Source organism: Meriones unguiculatus, chromosome 4, assembly GCF_030254825.1.
Source record: "Meriones unguiculatus strain TT.TT164.6M chromosome 4, Bangor_MerUng_6.1, whole genome shotgun sequence".
In the NCBI taxonomy this organism is placed as follows: domain Eukaryota; kingdom Metazoa; phylum Chordata; class Mammalia; order Rodentia; family Muridae; genus Meriones; species Meriones unguiculatus.
Genome location: NC_083352.1, coordinates 93,601,570 through 93,621,190, shown reverse-complemented (window position 1 = coordinate 93,621,190; position 19,621 = coordinate 93,601,570). Strand labels below are relative to the sequence as shown.

Genomic DNA, 19,621 nt, shown 5'->3' with positions numbered 1-19,621 from the left:
CCCAGCAGGCTCCATCCATCTGGCCGAGAAGTGGGCACTGGCACAGAGTTGGCCACTTGCCCCTCTCCCTGTCTGTCTAAGGCAGCTGCTGTTTTATATCTGCTGCCTGCAAGGTCTTTCAGGAGGCCGGTGAGGGGAGCAGTGAAGTGGGGGAGGGGCTTGTGATCAAGGTTTCAGAAGATGGAGAACTTGGTCATTTGTGACTATGTGGTTTGCTCAGATTTAGCCAAAGGCATGAAAAGAAAGAAAAAGAGGAAGAGGGGTGGATAGGGAAACAAAACAAAAACAACAACAACAAAAACCAGTGCCAGGCACCCAGTCTGCAATTTGTGTGCTTTGTTGTTTCTTTCTTATTCTTATTTGTCTATCCATCCACCCATCCATCCATCCACTCATCTACCCACTAGACATCATCCATTCATACACCTAGCTGCCCCCCTATCCGTCTATTCTCCATCCCACATGCTCCTTCATCCTACCTACGTATCTACCCACCCATTACCTCCTTCTTCATTGCGTTCATCGAGGCGTCCGCACTCCCGCGCTTGCTCTAGCATGAGTTTAGGCCACACCCAGCCTGATGTTCTGAAAGCCGCTGTCTGCAGTATACAAAGGGTTCTCCATATAGAGTTTCTGCTTTTGCTTGTGCGTTTGTTATATGCAGCTCAGGCTGGCCTCATGCTCACCATCCTCCTCCTGCCTCACCCCCTACCCCTGCCGCCAAGTGCTGGGATTACAAACACGTATCACCATGCTGGGCTTTTGAAGTAAATATTTGAACAACAACAACAAAAGTATGTGACATAAAATGATAAGTAAGTCCTCATGTGGGCGGTGAGGGAAGTGTTGCAGAGGGGGACTCCAGGGAGGAATCAACTGCCTTACAACTTTGTGTGCCAGGATGCAGGCTTGGGGACCCCCTACTGTGGTTCCCAGCTACTGTGCGGAGTGGGGGTGTATGGCCTCAGGCAAGTGACTCCCCTTCTCCAAGCCTTAGCTTCTCCGTGTGTTCAGCTGAGGGTGCTGGCATGGGAGTCCCTCAGCCCACACGTTGCACATGCTAAGTACTGTTAAACTGAGGTCATGCTCAGCTGTATTTTTTTCTACAGTGCCCACCCATCTCTTCTATTTTTAGATTACAAAAACATAACTTTTAACCAATTAACTGATCGATCAATTGATTGGTTGCGTATGTGTGTGGCCACATGTGTGGAGGTCAGAGGCCAACTTGCAAGAGTCATTTCGCTCCTTCCCACCATGTGGGACCCGGGCATCGAACCCTGGTCCTCAGGCTTGGCACCTTCGTCCATCCACTGAGCCATCCCACCATTTCACATATCCAGCTTCTTCCTCCTTTCTTCTTTTCTTTTAGTACTGTTTCTCCCAGAATGATGCTGAGCTTAGGCTCCTCCTGCTTCCTCCTGAGCACTGGAACGACTTGGTGTGCTTCCCCACACCCTGCCTCTACTGACAACTGCTGCCTGCCCTGCCCGGGGAACCTCCTGTGAGTGGAGCCCATGACCTAAACTGAGGCTCCCCCTGGCATGACTCTACAGGCTGATGCAACCAGGAACCCGTGGATGGCGCTCCTTTGTATCTCCGGGGCCCAGGCAGAGCAGGCTCAGCCTTTGACCTTCCCCTCTCTCCTTGTCCCCACAGACACTCTCTCTGTGCCGCGATGGTCGCCGCAGATCCCACGCAGAGACCTTGGCAACTCCATCAAGCACAGGTAGGTAGGAGGCTGTGCCTGTGGGAGGGGGTGTGGAGGGGGAGGCTGATGCCTATGGATGCCAGGACCGTGTCCACCCCCAGCTCCCACACCACCGTGCCCTTCTGTCTTTTGCTGGACCAGGGTATCTGCATCACAGCCTTGCCCTTATCAAATCCACACTGGGCAGTCAGAAGCAGAAGCTTTATAGTCAGGCTGACCCAGGTTCTAGTCCTTCCCGGTGAAGCTTTGCAGCCTCGAGAAATGACTTAACCTCTCTAGGCTCCATTTTTACTTAACTGCCATTTTTTTTTTTATTGTTAAAAAGCACACAACATACAATGTGAGAAATCAAAGGAAGACTCTGGGATATCATAACCAAAACCTTTAAAGAAATAACATTAAACTGACAAGCCATGAAACAAGTCTTGCGGGCTACAGAGCGTGTGACCTCAAGCCATAGTTAGAGAAGAAACTTTCTTTTTATCGGGACTTAAGCCAAATTCTGTAAGTCCATACATCCTGCTTATAAATGAGATGATGCATTAAGGGCCAGGCACACACCTCCCTGATATCATAAAGTACTTCAGGCTCTACCCTGGGGCTGTCTACTCAGGAAACTCAAGAGAGCCCGCTAAGCTCATTGCTAGAGGTTAGCCCAGAGCAGCAGGCCAAGAGGCGAACAGCAGGCCCTTCCTAGCGTCCTCCATGGCTGAAAGTTGTTTCCAACCATTTCTCGACTCTCCCAAATTCTGCTTTTACAGGCTGCCCCAGGCTCCTCATAGCCTCAGGGGAGAGTAGGGCAAGTCAGGCCAGGATGGTCACTGACATGAGGAAACTGAGGCAGATAAGGAAGGGACTGAAAGCTAATGATGCTCACTCAGCCCATGTGGGCTGAGATCCCTGGTGAGTGTTTGTGCTCGGACCAGCTGGACTTGTTGTTTGCTCCTTCATGGAGGCTTCTCTGCACTGTGCAGAAAGCTAGTGTCAGCACTGCGGGACACACGTGCCCCTGGGGAGCTGGCCAGTTAGCAGAGGGTCTGCCGACACATGGTGACAGTCCCCAGAGGTTTGTCAGAGGGCCGAGGGGAGAAACACCAGGTAACAACACAGACGCTCTGCCTCAGCCTGGGGCAAGGCTGGACTGGGCCCTCCTCCGTGACAGCTCATCAACAGCTCCGAAAGAAAAACGTCAAAACTGGAAACAGGAAGACCTTGGTGTAGCCATGAGAAACAGTGACAGGCATGTCAGCGACCAGGCTGAGACATGACCAGAGGCTGGGCTGAGGAGCGAAGGGGAGGCGCGATGAGGGCCCTGTGAAACATTCGTTGGATCAGCTCCATCCCTGAGCTGGCTGCAATCCCTCCATCAGCCAGCGCACTCCTGGGTTAGCCATGTGGTCCATTTCCCCATCTCTACTAGCCACCTCTCTGGCCCAGCCACCCCTGGAGTTTGGTCACACTTGTGGCCCAGCCACACCGCTGGTTGGCTTCCGCCCCTAGGCTTTGTCACCGTTGCACTATGGAATCCTGTGCTGCCCGAGCTTCAGATACTGGTGTCTGGGAGAGTGAAGCAGGCTGATTAATTAACAATCCTGGTCCCAGGAGCTACCTTCCTGATGAGGCGAGGTCCTCCTGATGTCTGTTAACTCTTCAGTCTTGCCCTGCAAAACACTCCCCCCCCCAGATGTCAGGAAGGACAGAGTCCCAGCCTGGTAAAGCAGTGACATTAACATCCCATTCCTGTGTGTTGTTGTTGGGTTTAGTAGCGCACACTAGCAGTCCCAGCACACAGGAGGCTGGGGCAGAGGGTCAGGAGTTCAAGGATAGCCTGGGCTTCAGAAAAGCCAGTCTCATAAAACACACCACCACCACCAGCAGCAGCCGATCTCACCCTCACTAGAATTATCGCAGCAAGAGCCAGGCAACAGAGATCACCCACCCAGGGGGCAGGACAAGCTGGAGAGGAGAGAAAACAGGCCGCTGTCGGGCCTTCACACCTGCCCGCCCCCATTCCTGTGCCGCTACCCAAAGGGTCTCTTGCCATCCCCTCCCCTGAGCCAGCCCAGCTTGCAGAATAGACCCGCTAAGCCCCTCTAAGACCCAAAGGGGCTTAGCTAAGCCGAAGTCCAAAGCTGGAGAGGGAATATCGGCAAGCCCACACTTCCGCTGTGAATATTGCTGTTTGCTTAGCTGTAGTAGCTCCAGGCTGCCGCTTGCTCGCTCACTTGCTCGCTGACTCCCTGGCTAGCTCGCTCACTGTGTTCGAGGGACTGACCCAAATCCCGCAAGACGATGGGACAGCAGAGGGAGGCGGCCTCCCCTCCCCCCCCCCGTCAAAGTTCCCTGTCTCTGAGTTATATAACCGTGATGACTGCGTCCAGGTTTTCCCGCTGACACTCGGAGGAGGCAGTAGAGATTAGATACAACCACGGCCGGCGGTGGCACAAATTGAAAATTAAAATTAACTGTGACCTGGGAACCTTCGATGCTTTCGCCCGGTCCAGCCCCTCCTCTGTCTCCTATCTCAAGGCAGAAGGCACACCAAAGCACGGGGGAGGGGGTGAACTGCAAGTTAATCTGATGACTTCCAGCCTGCACTGGTGACCGAAACGTGTGGGGACTTCCACACTGCCTTTGCGGCCGGTGGTAGCGACTGGCAGAAGATGAGCCGATGGTCTGAAAAGGCAGGGGCCAACTCTCCCCTGCTGCTGAATTTGGTGGTCCATTACCCTCTTATAGAACTGAACTTCCCATGCAGTAGGGCACCTGCAGGGTTTGCCGAGTGAATGAATGACCACAATGAACACTCAAGGTATTGACTGTCACAGCCAGTTCGTTGAGCATTACCTATGTGCCAGATGCCACGGCACGTTCAACATGCTGTCATGATTGCCCCCACGTTAGAGGCAAGGAAACTGAGGCTTCACGGTTTAAGCAACTTGATTAAGCTTAATTATCACCTGTCCCGGAAGAAGCAGGGCTGGACTTACAGGCAGGGCTTATAGGCTTCCTGTTCTAGGGGTACATCCTGCTGGAGGCGGGCCTGCGGCCATTGCCTCACCTTGGACATTTCCTGTTTTTTTCTCACAGGTTTTCCACCAAGTACTGGATGTCTCAGACTTGCACCGTCTGCGGGAAAGGGATGCTTTTTGGCCTCAAGTGTAAAAACTGCAAGTGAGTGATTTCCCTTGAGGGGACTTTTTACCATGCAGATGTCAGCCAGCGTTGCGATGGACGTTGGCACGCTCCGGGGAGTATGAGTTCTTCACTCTGGGGAGAGACATTTCCTTTGTATTTCAGAAGGGTCCCAGGTGAAGCTGTGTGTTCGGGTGTGGGGTCGAGGAGAACAGTTCTGAGAAAAGCCAGAGCTGAGAGGAGAGGGTGGGAAGGCTCCTCCCGTGCCCTGGGGCTGGCAGGCTGTCTAGAGCTCAGGGACTCTATTATGGTTTTGAAAATGAAGGGTTTCCCACAGTCCTATGTGACTGGACACTTGGTTCTCAGCTAATGTTTTGGGAAGTTGATGATCCTTTGGGACATGGGCTATAGGAATAAGAGCTATTTGTCCTAGGCCAGCTCCCTTTCTGCCCCGAACCTCTCTGCTCCCTCAGTGCCCCTGCGACGGGCCCTCACCATCTCACCACCAGGCTTTCCTACCATGGTGGAAAGTGTCCCCTGAGCTTTCCTTGCTCCAGGTGTCCCATCACAGCAAAAGTAACTAAGTCGGTGGTGAAGATCAGTTGTTAGCAAACTTTTCTTCTAGTTGGCCTGTAATAAACTCTTTAAGCTTCATGGGCCTCCAGAGCCTCATTGTGTCCCTTGCAGCTGCTGAAAAATGGACTCCTGTGTCTTGAAAGCAGCCACAGACAATTCAGAAATGACAGTGGGCTTGGTCCAATACAACTGGTTTTGTTTTTGTTTTTGTTTTTGTTTTTTTAATTTATGAAGACAGTTGAGAGCATGACTCCAGCCCGGATCCCTTTGACAGTTTGCAGTGTTCTTTCTACTCTCTTCTCTCTCACTGTGTGCCGTCTCCTAATGTGTGTTATGATTTCCCTGTTTTATAAATGTAAAAATTGCATCTCAGCTTAGAAAAGTCATGGCTCAGAAGGAGGAGGGAGGACTCGAACTCAAGCCCCTTAACGCCTGCTACTTTTCTTTCTGTGGCTCTATGTTGGATGCTGATTCTGGTTGGGGGGACCACCCAGACCTCCACTCCTTCCCCATGCCCATTCTCCCTGTGTCTGACAGAATGTCAGGGAGATGGTAAGAGAAAACACTGACACCAGCTATGGCTTTGGGAGACATATTAAACCAGGTTCAGGGTTTAAATCCTATCCCTGTCACTTAGTAGTTGTGTGACCATGGGCAAGCCACCTCACATTTCTGTCCCTCATATGTCCCTCTGTATATATCTGTACATATGTGTTAGCTACCTACCCATTCACAGAAGGTCCAACATTCACAAAGCAATTTGACTGTATGAAAAAGACAGAGGTAGATGTGTCTTTTTTATAAGAGATACTTGGTAAAAGTCAGTCTCTCTCTCTCTCTTTCTCTCTCATTCTTACTCTCACTCTCTCTCCTTCCCTCTTCCTCTCTTTTTTGGGCCTGTTCAGGTATCTTGCAAAATGCCTGTCTGGTGGCTTCACCTGAGTAAGTCAGCCAAAATGAGCTCCCTGCTAGCCTGGCCAGTGAGGAGGATTAATTATTTCCGGCCCCTGGGGAGCCTTTAGCTCCATGGTCTAAGGTCTGTTGGGACAGTAATTGCTCCATATTAGCATTCTGAGCTGCTGTCCTCTGTGGTCCCAGGTTCTCAGGTGGCCCCTCAGCTCTCTGACTCTGAGATGGATGGGGCAGGTGCTTAGGTCCGTCTCAGAGGCTTGCTGATCTCCCCAGTACACCTGCTGCCTTGGAGACCCATCATGACTGTATCAACTCATGCTGTGTTTTGTGGGGGAAATGGCTTTCACATCCTCACACCTGCTGCGTGGAGGCTTTGAAGTCAAGTAATTAGGTGACAGGGACACAGCCAGGAGTCAGTGAGGCTGAACACTTCTCAAGTCTTTTCAATTTTCAGCACTAGAGGTGGGACCCAGAGGCAGCTTTCCTCCCTGCTTTCTGTTCTAGGGGTAATGAGCAAAGCCTGAGATTCTGCCAAGGGTCGGGAGAGGAGGCTGGGGACAGGAGAGCGGGCCAGTCACGCAGAGATGCTAGGCTTGAACTCTTAAGAGGCCTGTGATCTTGGCCTTTTTTTTTTCCTCTGAAGAGTGGACATGATATTGGTGCCCACTGCAGGGCTACTGGGAGGAGTCATTGAAATGCCCTTTCGTCATACTGTTATCCAGGAACATTTTCCCCTCCACCCCTCACTCCATCTTGTGGGAAATAGCTCCTGGTACATGGAGGGGTGGGGTCAGAATTGAGACCAACTCTGGTTGGATGGTACCTGTGATTTCACTAATGTGCTCATCCCTTCAACGGTAACAGTTGCTGCTGCAGCTAGTATGGTGTCCTGGCATGTTTTTTTCCCGACCATATACCTCTGTCAGCTGCAACAGAAACAAAAGCCAGCTTCTGGATATACTTATACACATGCCCTGAGGCTGTCAGTTGAAACCCACACTCATCCAAGGGAGAAAGCCTCCCAGGGAGCATCAGTTAAGATGAGAGGGTGGGCATTTATTTGCATATGTTCTCAAGGATTGAAAAAAAAATGTGGACACATTGAATGGGCTCGTAGGAGGGTTGGGTGCAGGATGGAACGGGGAATATGCAGGCTCCATGGTCAGAGAACTAAGAGAACACTCAGCAGAGAAGTGAGTCCGAGTGGAACTGAAGGACAGAAACGGACAGAGGCGGTGACATTTTAGAGAGGTGATCCTGAGAACAAGGAGGTTGGAGGTCACTTCTCAAAAAAAGTGGGCAAGACCGTTTCATTAGTTATTCAACTACTATTTGCCAGCTGGGTTCTTGATATTGCAGGTTAAGAAGCCATTATCTGTAGTGTAGGGACCAAAAGTGTTTATAGGTTTGACATGTATTCTGACTTTGGAATATTAATGAAAACCTTTGCATATATGAGATGCCTTGGAGATGAAAGCCAAGTCTAAACCCCAAACCCAAACTTCATTTGGGTAGTGGTTTTGGTGGGCTGAGGTTCAGCATGGGGTGCTCCACCTGTAGTCCAGTGGGTGATCAGAAAGTTTCAAATTGGAGGCCATTTTGGATATCAAATTTTTTGGGTTAAAGGTGTTTAATTTTAAAACATTAATGTGATGTACCAAAGGGGTTTTCCAGGCACTAGAAGCAATGGCAGGGGATCAAATGGACAAAGTCCCTGAACTGGTAGATTTTGTATGCTGGGTGGGTGGGAGATAGGTAGATGGTGAATGAAGTGAATTTGGCTAAAATCACTGGATGGTGCTGGATACTATGAAGAACACAGCAGACGTGGCACCATGCACGGAGACGTCCATCCTAGTGCTCAGGAGGCAGAGGCGGGAGGGTCTGGAGCAGCCTGAGCCACATAGGGAAACACTGTTGAAAGATACAAAAAAGGAGGGAGAGAGGAAGGGAGGGAAGGGAGAAATAAAGGAGGAAAAAGAGAAAAGGAAGGGAAGGAGAGAGGAAGGGAGGGGTGGGGAGGGAAATAGGAAGGGCCATGGTAAGAGGCTACAGGCTTAATTCAAGGTGTCTGAGAAGTTCAAGCTCTCCTCTCATTCGGCTCTTGTCTATCATCATCTGCCCAGAAATTCACATATGTATGTGGGACACATGGAAAGGAGGTACGATCAGAAGCCTAGGCTGCAAGGCAGGCGTGCCTATGACTCCTGATGCCACCACAGCTGGCCATGTGATCACGTCTGTGTCTCCATTTCTCTTTCTCTCTAAAATGGTTTAATAACAGTGACCTCAACAAGACAGTTACTGTTGATGGTCAACCTGACAGGATCTGGACTCTCTAGGAAACATACCCCCAGAGTGTCTGTGAGGGACTTTCTAGGTTAGATCAGTTGAGGTGGACAGACCCAGCTCAAGTGTTGGATGCACCATCCCTTGGTCTGGGGCCCTGGATGGAATAAAAAGGAGGAAGTGAGCTGAGCATCAGCATTCATCTCTCTCTGCTTCCTGACTGTGGATGCCACATGGCAGCTGCCTCATTCTCTTGCCTCCGTGCCTTCCCACCATGACGGACTGACTGTATCCCTTCGAACTGTGAACCAAAGCAAACCCTTCCTCCTTTAAGTTTGCCCTTGTCGTCGGGTATTTTGTCACAGCCAGGAGAGAAGTCACTACTAAAACTGTTAAAAAGAAAAAGACAAGGTAATTGCCCGCTAGAGTGCTCGCTCCTCCTTTCCTTGGCCCATTATGAGGAGTGCTAATTAGTGAAAGCTCACACCATTCCCAGCTTGACAAATTAACATTGGGATATCCCTCCACCCAGGAAGCAGAAACGTCTCCTTCGTGCCTAGCCCTCTCCCCCTCCACAACTCTCCTCTTAAGTGCCCACTTCCTGCGGAATTATCATCAGCTGTCTTGTTGGGAGGCTGAATAGAGAGATTAATGAGCTAATAGGAAATTAAGGCTCAGAGAAGCAATTTCCAGTTATCTAAATGGAGGCGTTTTCATCTAATCGGTTCAGAAGTGTGGAAGGGAGCCGCGCGCAGAGTAGCCGGATGTCAGCACTGTCGCCACATCATCTCACCAGTGTGCACTCAGCAGCCAGGGGGATGCTGTCGGGCTTTCCGGCTCTTGGTTCAGTATTTTCTGTGTCCCAGCCTCCCCACAGCTCCTTCCATGGGAAGCCAAAGCCCCGAGGTCTCATTTATTGGAAACCCCTCAATGGCCTCTCCTTCCTTTTTTTTAAAGAAAACTTTGTATTGATTTTTTGTAAATTTCACATCATGCATCCTAATCCCACTCATGGTCCTGCCCCTTTGCCCTATACCCTTTTGGCCTTCTCCCCCCCCCACCACCACCAAGAGAAAACAAAAGAGAAAAGAAAACAATAACAATAAAAACGACAACTGAACATCTCGTCGTGAAAGCTGCAGTGTTTTCACAGTGTGTCCCACAGTACCCTCTTTTGTCCACATATCTTTACTCGTAAATGTTCGTTGCAATGCGTGATTGGTTCGGTTTGAGGCCTCTGTCGTTTGATGCACTATCAATACTGGATCCCATCAGGATGCCTCTCAGCTATCCTGTTGTTGCCCTGTGTCATGGAGATCTTGCCGCTTTGCATCTATAGGACCCTTCATGCACTCCAGCAGTTCATCGATGGAGTAGATGTTGGGGTGGGCCAACGAAAGCCCTAGATCTGAGCGTGAGTGGTAGCTGAGTTGCTCAGCCCATGAGCTGTCTCACACCTACACCACCGGGGCCAGGTCTCCAGCACTGCCCCAGAGAGTTCACCCAGTGCCATACCCAGCAAGGGGCAGGGCCAGCTCTCCTGCTCTCATGACCTCTGGCTGGCTCACCTGCACCCATGCCACCAAAGCCAGGTCTGCTGTGCTGCCCAGGTGAGGTACAGCTGGGGAGGGGGTGTGCTTTCCCGAGTATTTCGGCTGCTGAGGGGCAGGGCCAGCTCTTCCACATTCATACTCTCAAGGTGGTTCTTTTTTTGTTTTGTTTTTGTTTTTAAAGCTACTGGGTAGCCTAGGACAGCCTAGAACTAAGCTATGTAGCCCAGGCTGGCCTCAAACTATGACCATTCCCCTGCCTCAGACTCCCCGGTACTAAGATTATAGATGTATATCACCACATTTGGCTTCATCCAGTTTCTTGCAGGCAAATAGCAATGTACACAAGAGTATGACTTTTGAATGGTTTTTGCAGTAGAAAAAGAGAATTGAAGCTGAGATGCATTTTTTCTATCAGTGCGAGATACAGATAGGAACGTCTGGGGTTGGAAAGATGACACAGTGGTGAAGAGTGCTTGCTGCTCTTTCAGAGGACTTAAGATCAAGTCTCAACATCTGCACCAGGCTGCTTACAACTACCTATAACTCCAGGAGATCTAGCTCCTTCTTGTGGCCTCCAAGGGATCTGCATCCATGCACACACACACACACAGACACAGACACACACACACACACACACCACCACCACCACCACCACACAAAAGTAATTTTTATAAAGGGGGAAACATTATCCCAAACCAGTAAAGACTTTAAAACTAATGTTTTATTTCAGCTTCCTCAACCTCAATTCCACACCAGGCTTTAACTTGCATTAGGCCACCCCTCAACTGTGTATTGATTCTGTGTGACCCCCACCCCTAGGTGTGATAACAGAAAAAGTTTGTGCATGTTGCTAGATAGAGGCATTATTAACACTAGTTTAGAGAAACATGTTTATGTTATAAATCACCCGCTCCCAACCAAAGGGCTTGCTTGCATCCTGCACTATCCAATTTCACTGTGTCACCTGCCAATCACTTGCCCAGCACAACCATGGACCCAGTACCAAACCTCCCTCTGGTAATAATATTACCACCTTCAGGGTCTAGGATGATTTATGGGAGTTTTCAACCCCGTAACTGCAGAATGATTATAACTTGCTTAGCCTGGGATATTCCCTATCTTAGCCAAAGTTCCAAAAGCTTAAATAAACTCCCTGGTCAGCCCTGAGTTAAACACATCGCCACAGAGGCAGGTTGGTGCTAGCCAAAGCATTGACTTGTTCCAGTCAAGGCTATTGCCAGCCTCCGTAGGCATGAACCCCCTGATGAGTTATCTGTAATGGGGGCAGGAGCATCATGGGACATCTGCCATGGCTACGGCAAGTGTTCTGCCTTTCCAAAGATCTTTGGATGTCCACCCTCTCCGAGTCCCCTGCCTGCCCGTGGCTGCACAGGCTGACTCTGCATTCTTTCCACATCGGCGCTCACTCATTTGCACTTAGATGGGGCTCCTGGCCCTCTTCCAGTTTTGTCGCATTACAGGATCTGCTCACTGCATTTTCAATTTCCTCCTTGCCCCGTGCAGTCTCCTTACCTGTGTGCGCTCTTGAATCAACATACAACATCTTGTTTGAAAAGTTCTTGGTTTATGAAATGGCTGTAGCCACAGGTGATAGGGAAATGAAAAGTGAGGGTAGTAAGGTTGGTGCAGGAGCTAATTGCTCCTCCCTTACCAAACGGGGGGCCCACGGGTGCAGCTGCCGCAGCTGCCATGGAGTTCCTGGAGGCCCGGGAGGCTGCCCACAAGGCAGGATGTTGGCAGGATATAATTATGAGCATGCGTTTTGGAGATCACCCACTTGAAGCCCGAGCTCGCTTCTCCATGAATAGAAACACTTCACTTCTTGCAAAAACCATCCTGGGAATTAATTGTCTCTTATGTGCAATAGTGTTTATTATCACAGGAAAAAAGTCAAATTACATTAGAGTTATAGGTAAGAAAGAGATTTACATAATTTTTATAGAAACTGAGATAGGAATTGGATGAGGCCAGGGTAATAATTATGGTAATGATAATGATGATGATGGTTGTGATGGTGATGGTGGTGATGGTGAGGATGATGATGGTATTAGGCACTGAAGCTTCATCACCTTGCAGGCATTTTGGTAAACACTTTAGAAGCGTGCTTCCATTTCATCCATGTTACCAACTGGGAAGGCAGGTGGGGATCACTCCCATGTTACAGATGAGGAGACAGGGGTCTTAGAAGTCTCTCATGGTGGGTGTGTCTGTTACTCAAACATGGATGCCATTAATTCATTTCCTTGGACACTTAATCATTTTGTGGGGGCCAAGGGCTTGCCACACAGTAATTGCTGCTCTGCTTCCCTTGGTCTCCGCTGAACAGAGTCTGAGAACCTGGACTCAGCCATAACCCTGGACCAAAGCTTTCCCCTCTGTCTCTCTGGCCTGCCATAGTCTTCCCTCATGCCGTCCTTCCTGGAAGCTAAAGATGCCCGAAGAGCCATTTGGGCTGTGATGGGCACCACTGGTACCAGGGAGCCAGACTATGTCTGGGGTTCCTTTCTCGTCTTTCTGGGAACAAGCTTGACAGTTTCAGGGTCAGAAGTTAAGCTGAGGTGAGGCCAAGATGCCGAAGTACCGAGAATATGAGGAAGGGAGGGAAGGTGGGTGGGGTGGGCCATCCAAAGCCACACGGGAAGCCTGAATTGGATCCTGTAGGTATAGGGGAGCCCTTGGAGGGTTTAGAGCACTCAGACATCTGGGAAGCCTCAGCCCAGGGAACCTGCTGGTATCAAGTGGGAGTCGATCGAAGAAGTATCTACACTCAGAATAGCTGAACTCCACCCCAGAAGCATCCGGAAAGAAATGTTTCCTTTCTACCATCCCCCCACTGGCATCTTTTTCAAAAAAACCTCTTGGAAAGATGATTTACTACACAAAAAAGGGAAAGATGAGCAGCTTAGTTTAACCTCATTTGGGTGTGGGTGGACTTGCAAACACAGGAGGAGTATCTCCAAGGCTGGGCTCTTCCACCTTGCCCTGAGGCTCAGAGGAAGGAACCGGGGCTAGCTCACAGAGGAACGGCCGGCAGAGTTGACAGGATTAGCCACACGCTGAGATGACAGCCCCGGAAAGGAGGGCAGGTGGGACCCCACCTGAGCTCTGCCCCAGGTGCCCACTGTGCCCCACTTACAGAGCATCGTCTGCCCAGCTGCAAGTAGACATCATTCCCCCAACCAGATCACCCCCATGCCTGTCTGTGGAAGAGCAACATGTGTGCTGATCAAGCAATTGATCTATCAATGGATGGATCCATCAGCTGACCGCTCGCTGCAAAGTGGGCTTCTGGGCTCCCCAGGAGTATCTGTGGGGATCGAGGTCTTTTCTTAGCACCCAAGATAAGTAGAGAATCATCGCCTGAGAGAATTCCCAGTTTGGATGTGGAGCCTCCAATTCTTTAGAGTGCTCCCTTCCAACAGAAAATAGGACCGGGAGAGTATTACTAACAAACCTGGGTTCAAATCCCAGCTCCCATCACTTCCTGACTGTGCTAATGTGGTCAAGTCGCTGGCCCAGTTTGAACCTCAGTGTCTTCCACTGTGAAGTGAGGAGAGTCAAACCTTCTGCCTCACAAGGTCTCAGAATTAAGGATGGGAGTAAGGTGCCGAGGACAGATACTTGACGCAGAATAGGTCTTCAAGAAGGGGCAGCCACTCTCCTGTTCACTATGGAAGCAAGCATTGCTTCTCCCATTGCTGGGAGACTTGCTGGCTGGAGAGATGGGCTGGCCTGGGTACCAAGAATCCTAATGCGAACCTGAGAGTGGGAGGGACATGGGTTTTCCTTGGCTAGGAGATGATCCAGAGTTCTCTCTATGCATGCTGGTAATGAACCCCAATCTTTCAAAGCCCCAGCCTGTTCAATGCAGCTGGCAATGGCTGAATGGCTGTCTTCCCTCTACGCCCAACTCAATGGGTCACCTTACTGCCAGGACCAAGCTTGCCTCTTAAATGCGGCACTTAAACCCTGGAACCTGGGTTTGTCCTTGGCTTAGAAATGGCATCCCAAACACAACATGATATTTAATGAGGTTCTGAGTATCACCTCCACTTGTGTGTCTCCAGCCCTCAGTACTTGATGAACTTGGTCTTGAGGGTTCCCTTTTACTAGGAGGAGAAGGAAAAGTGGGAGGATCCAGCTGACTCCCCAGGAGCTGAGAAGAGGGTGGACTCTGGACTCAGATGCAGGTCAGGAGGTGCCTTGTGTTTTGGCATGACAAGCGAGAGAAGTCCCCAGGTACCAGAGAAAGGTCTTAGTTGCAGAGAAGTGGGTCAGGGGCTGAGGAGATGGCTCAGGCAGTAAAATGCTACCCACAAATAACAGGAGGACTTGGATTGAGCCCCAAAACACATGCAGAAAAAAAAGAGCAGGTGTTGTGGTCCACACATGATCCCGGCATCGGGGAGGTGGAGACAAGAGGATCCCTGGGGCTTGCTAGGCAGGCAGCTTAGATCACTTAGTAAGCTCCAGGTCACATCTCACAGATAAGTTGGATGGCTCCTGACAATTGGTACCCAAGGTTGACCTCTCACCTCCAAGTATACATCCATGAATGTGATCATGTACCAGCATCCTCACACTTACCCGAACATATATGTGAACACACACACATGCACCCACATATACACATATGTGAACACACACAGAGAGGGAAAGGGAAGGAGGGAGAGAGAGAGGGAGAGAGACTTGTTTGCCTTTCTTAACTATGTGACCAAAGGGACATGAAATGACACAATGCCTGAGCAGGGTCACACAGGCTCCAGGAAGACAGTGCATCTCTGCAAGCATAGTCTGGGTGTGCACAGAGTGCCATTCTGCCCTGCGAGAGCTTGGCATCTCGGAGAGGAATTATGTAAAACTTTCTTTGAAGATGGCTAACTTTTTTGTAATTCCACGGCTTAAAGGGATAAACCTCAGTTATGAGGAAAAGTTACTTGTGTGGAACATTCAGTTCCCCCAAAGGAGCTGTTCGCTACACGAGACAGTATCTTCATCAGAAGACCAAGTCTGAGTCAGCCTGATCATGTGACCCTCACCACCTGGGCAGCCGAGGTAGGCAAATGGCTATTCCTATGCCTGCCTGGGCTGCACAGTGAGTTTCAAGCCAGCCCTGGCAATTTAGTGAGATCCTGTGTTAAACTATTAAGCAAAAGTAATGAGAGGGCTGGGGGCAAAGCTCAGACATAGAGTGCTTGCCTGGCATGTGAAAGATCCTAGGTCCATCCAGTCCCCATTACAACATGGATGACTGGCGTGAATTTCTTGCCGGTGTTCCTCTCCACGGTAGTCTTCTTTCCTCCCCCACTTTCCTGACAAGGGCCTCTGGAGCCTCGGATGCTGGGCAAGCATCACAGAGATAGTGGAAGAGAAGAGAGGCAGAACACAGGCAATCATGTTGATTTGGGAGAGTTACGTTTTTCACCAAAAAGAAAGAGAGGGAGGACAAAGGAAGAAGAGGAAGAAGAAGGAGGAGGAAAAGGAGGAGGAGGAGGAGAAGGAGAAGGAGAAGGAGAAGGAGGAGAAGGAGAAGAAGAAGAAGAAGAAGAAGAAGAAGAAGAAGAAGAAGAAGAAGAAGAAGAAGAAGAAGAAGAAGAAGAAGAAGAAGCAGCAGCCTGGTTTCTATTTCTGACACATTGTATTGTTCTTCTAAACTGGGTTTCCTTGGCTTTCCTTCACAGTTCCTTCCCTTGTCCCTAACCTGGGGCTTAGGACAGGGGTGTTCTCTCCAAGGACTTTGCCCCTTTGTGAGGGGATCTGGTCCTTTCTCTCTGTTCTGACCATGGCCCAGAGCAGACCTGTGAGGCTGACAGGGGTCTGCAGGCCAGCACAGAGCTGGCTGAGAAACAGGTTCCCAGAGAGGGGACAGGTGGAACTCCCTAGGGGAAGAACCATGCAAGTTTGAACAGTTCCATTCTGGAAGTCACTTGGGGCCAGCTAAGTCCCCTGCTTCTACCGTATCTTCCTGTTCACTCTGAGTTTGCTTTTAAAGCTGGGCTTAGGACCCAATAAAGAGACTTGGTTTGGGGAGGGTTGTTTTTATACTTATTGAGATACGGTCTTGCTCCGCAATCTGAGTTGGCCTGGGGTTCACAGTCTTCCTATGTCCCCCCCTTACTGAAAGTGCGGCTGAACACTGCTCTGCCCAGCCTGACCAAGCATTGACATTTACTCCAGCACTTTTATGCGATCTATTTACCCTGAGACAGCCATTTCGAAACCAGGAAAACTAAAGCCAAAGAAGATAGCAGCTCCTGTGCAAAAGAGAGACCTGGCATGCATGCAGAAAAATACAGCACCAGGTTCCTACCACAAACCAACGGCTGTGCTGGGCACTAGGACAGCAGTGGGGAGGTCACATAAGAAGGAAGACAAATTCCTTCCTTAAAGGCCCTATGTCTGGGGAGGGGGTGCACATCAAGGCATTCAGAGCCAACTGCATGACTTCAGTATGAACACCTTGCCACTCACCCCTGCTGTTTGAAAATTGCCCGTGCAGCTTGTTTTGTGCGCTCAGAAATGGAAAGGACTATTCCTCCCAGATGCCTCCTGGGCACCTCATATGCACCACACTTGTACACTAGTCATGTCACTAAACATGGGATCACCTGGACGTGGCTTTCAGCTCTGATCACTAAAAGCCGAGCAGGAAGACAGGCTGGTGGACAGACAGACACCTTAGTTGTATATCTTGTATTCGGGTATGACTGGGGAAGGCAGGGTGGGACAGCAGTCAGGGAGGGCTCCCCGGAGGAAGCTGTGGTTGGGCTGATCTGGAATGATGAGAGGGACCTGGTGGCACTGTGTCAGAAGGATCCTGGATGCTCAGGATGCTTAGAGAGACAGTGAACTGCACCAAACAGGACGGATGCTTGGCAAATGGGAGCTTTGGCTAACAGCTCAAGGGAGAGAGGGATGCTGGGAAGAAAGAGAAGTAAGCAAACCCCCTGAGGTTTGCAGGGTCTCAGCATGAGACTGGCCGTTACCCTGAGAGCAAGGAGGATACAAGGCAGAAGGAATGCTGGGTAAGATACCTGCAGTGGAAGGAGCCACGGTCCCCCACGGTCTCTCATCTTCTCCCTACCCTATGTCTGTGTCCTACAAGTCGCTACTCTAAGTGTTCCGGGGCTTCTGGCAGTCACCAGCCCAAATCTCTTGCCACTTCCCAGTGGGCTAATTGTCCTGAGCATTTCAGCCTCATTTTGGCGCCCTGGGACCTCTCTCTGAGCCAGTGTTTCTAGAAAGGCTTTGGTAGGCTCTTGGCACAGGAGACTGACCATTCTATCCCTGGCTACTCAACGGCCCCACAGAGACCAGCTCATCAGCCTAAGATCTCCTAAAGGAATACTCCACAGAAATGATTGACGGGGGTAGGGGTTGGGGAGCATTGGTCTGTGACTTAGACCTGAAGACCCAGGGACACCATGATGGCACTTTAGTGCTCTTCTCTTCATGAGAGAATGAGGGAGAGGAAGGGTAGACTCATGACTTCTTAGAGGTGTGTGCGTGCGTGTGTGTGTGTGTGTGTGTGTGTGTGTGTGTGTGTGCATGCCCCTCCCCCAGCTCCCAAAGGAGCAGAACCTCACAACCCAAAGAAAGGCTCACTGGCACCGTCCACTTCCAGAAATGATGCAAGGTGTTCATACCAAAATCATGCAGTTGGCTCTGAATGCCTTGCACTCCCTCCCCAGACATGAGGGAAGAGTGGCACGTGGGTCACCAAGGCAGTGAAAAAGGCTCCGGTCTGTGGTTTTCACACTCTGCTCTGTGTGGGAAGTTCACAGGGAAGCAGGGGGTAGTCAGGAGCGGCTGTGGTCCTACTGCGTGGCCAGCCCTTGTCCTTGCAAACTAACCAGTTAAGCATCTGGTCTTGAATCATAGAGGCCTGTGTTTTGACAACTGATCTACCTTCTGTGATGTTCTGTGCCAGGCATTTACTTCTGAGGCCTCAGTTTCCCTGCCTGTAATAATAGTGATAGAGAGCTCTCCAAATACTATCCAAAATACAGGATGAGCCAGAAACCCTGATGCAAGCATTGCTTTTTGTATACGTGTACAGAAATGTCAGAGCACCAGCTATCGTATGCATGATTTAGCATACAGCTGTGAAAACTAGACCTGTGTTTAAACGATAATAGTGCAGGTTAGGAACAGTTGATTTTGATAATCAGGAGTCGTCAAAAAGTGTAGGTGGAGCTTGAATCAGGCAGACGGGGGTAGTTGAAAGCCATTAAATGGCGGGTATGACTGGCAGATTCACAAGCTGAGACCCTCAAAGCAACCAGAGCTGTGGTATCTTAGTTTAATTGTCAACTTGACTGGATTCATAGCCAGCCTGGAAACACACCATCCCTGGCTGCATCTCCGCGGGTGTTTCCAGAAAGGTCTAACTGAGGTGGGGAAGGCCTACCCTGGATGTAGATGGTGCCATCTTACAAGATGGGGTTATGGAGTGAACACAGACAGGAACGTGAGCTGAGCCCTGGCATTCACCTCTCCCCGTGGATAGCTGTGGATGCCATGTGACAGCTCTCTGAGTCTCCTGCCACGTCTCCCCCAGAATGCTCGAGTGTGCCCTTAGAACAGATCCAGTACACACTCTCCCTCTGTAAGCTGCCCCTGTCAGGTAGTTTGTCCCTCAAGGAGAGGGGTGACCAAATGCAGTGCATGAGGTGACGTTCTGGGTACTTTACTTGGTCACTTTGGTCTCATCAATGGCCCTAAGCAGTAGCAATGATAGGTGCCCTGTCTCACAGAGTGGGAAATTGAGGCCAGAGTCACAGGGCCAGTGAGCAGCTAAGGCTGGAGTTTGGCCCTTGCGTGCTAGGTCTCCTGACTTTCTGTCCCGGAGACAGGGATAAGAGTCAAAATGCTCCTTTTGGAAACAGGCCTGGGCTGTCCCCAGGCTCCCACCGGTCTCTGGTTCACGAGATTTCCGCCAGTCTGACTTGACCCTTTCTCTGCTGGCCCTTTCAAATTCTCTGACCTAGGGGGAGGGTCTGTGTTCTAGTTCTGGATCAAACCCTAGTGACTCCACAGGTCTTAATAAGCTAGGCTGAAAACAGTGCGCGCCGGCGGATGAAGTCCTGTGTTTGAGGGGAGAGGCAGCCCACTTGGTAACAAATAAGTGATGCAGGCTGGAGATGTCATCACAGAGTAAGACAGAGAGGAAATGTGGAGCAACGGGAGTGTGAGTGGGGAGTCCCTGCTAGGTGCAACAGGCAGTAGCACTAGAGTTGAGCTCTCTGAGCTCCAGTTGAGTGAAACTAGAGAAAGGATGGGTGCAGCTGCCGCAGCTGCCGTGGAGTTCCTGGAGGCCCGGGACGCTGCCCACCAGGCAGGATGTTGGCAGGATATAATTATGAGCATGCGTTTTAGAGATCACCCGCTTGAAGCCCGAGCTCGCTTCTCCACGAATAGAAAC

General features: G+C 50.3%; 1 protein-coding gene across 2 annotated transcripts in view; it reads left to right on the top strand.

The window, feature by feature from the left end:
• Positions 1-19,621, top strand: part of Ksr2 (kinase suppressor of ras 2) — a 346,736-nt gene that overhangs the window by 239,844 nt on the left and 87,271 nt on the right. For both annotated transcript variants that reach the window (XM_021642767.2, XM_021642759.2), the window contains exons 6-7: positions 1,660-1,729; positions 4,802-4,885. In XM_021642767.2, coding sequence (XP_021498442.1) covers positions 1,660-1,729; positions 4,802-4,885 — 154 coding nt within the window. The remainder of the gene's footprint in view (positions 1-1,659; positions 1,730-4,801; positions 4,886-19,621) is intronic.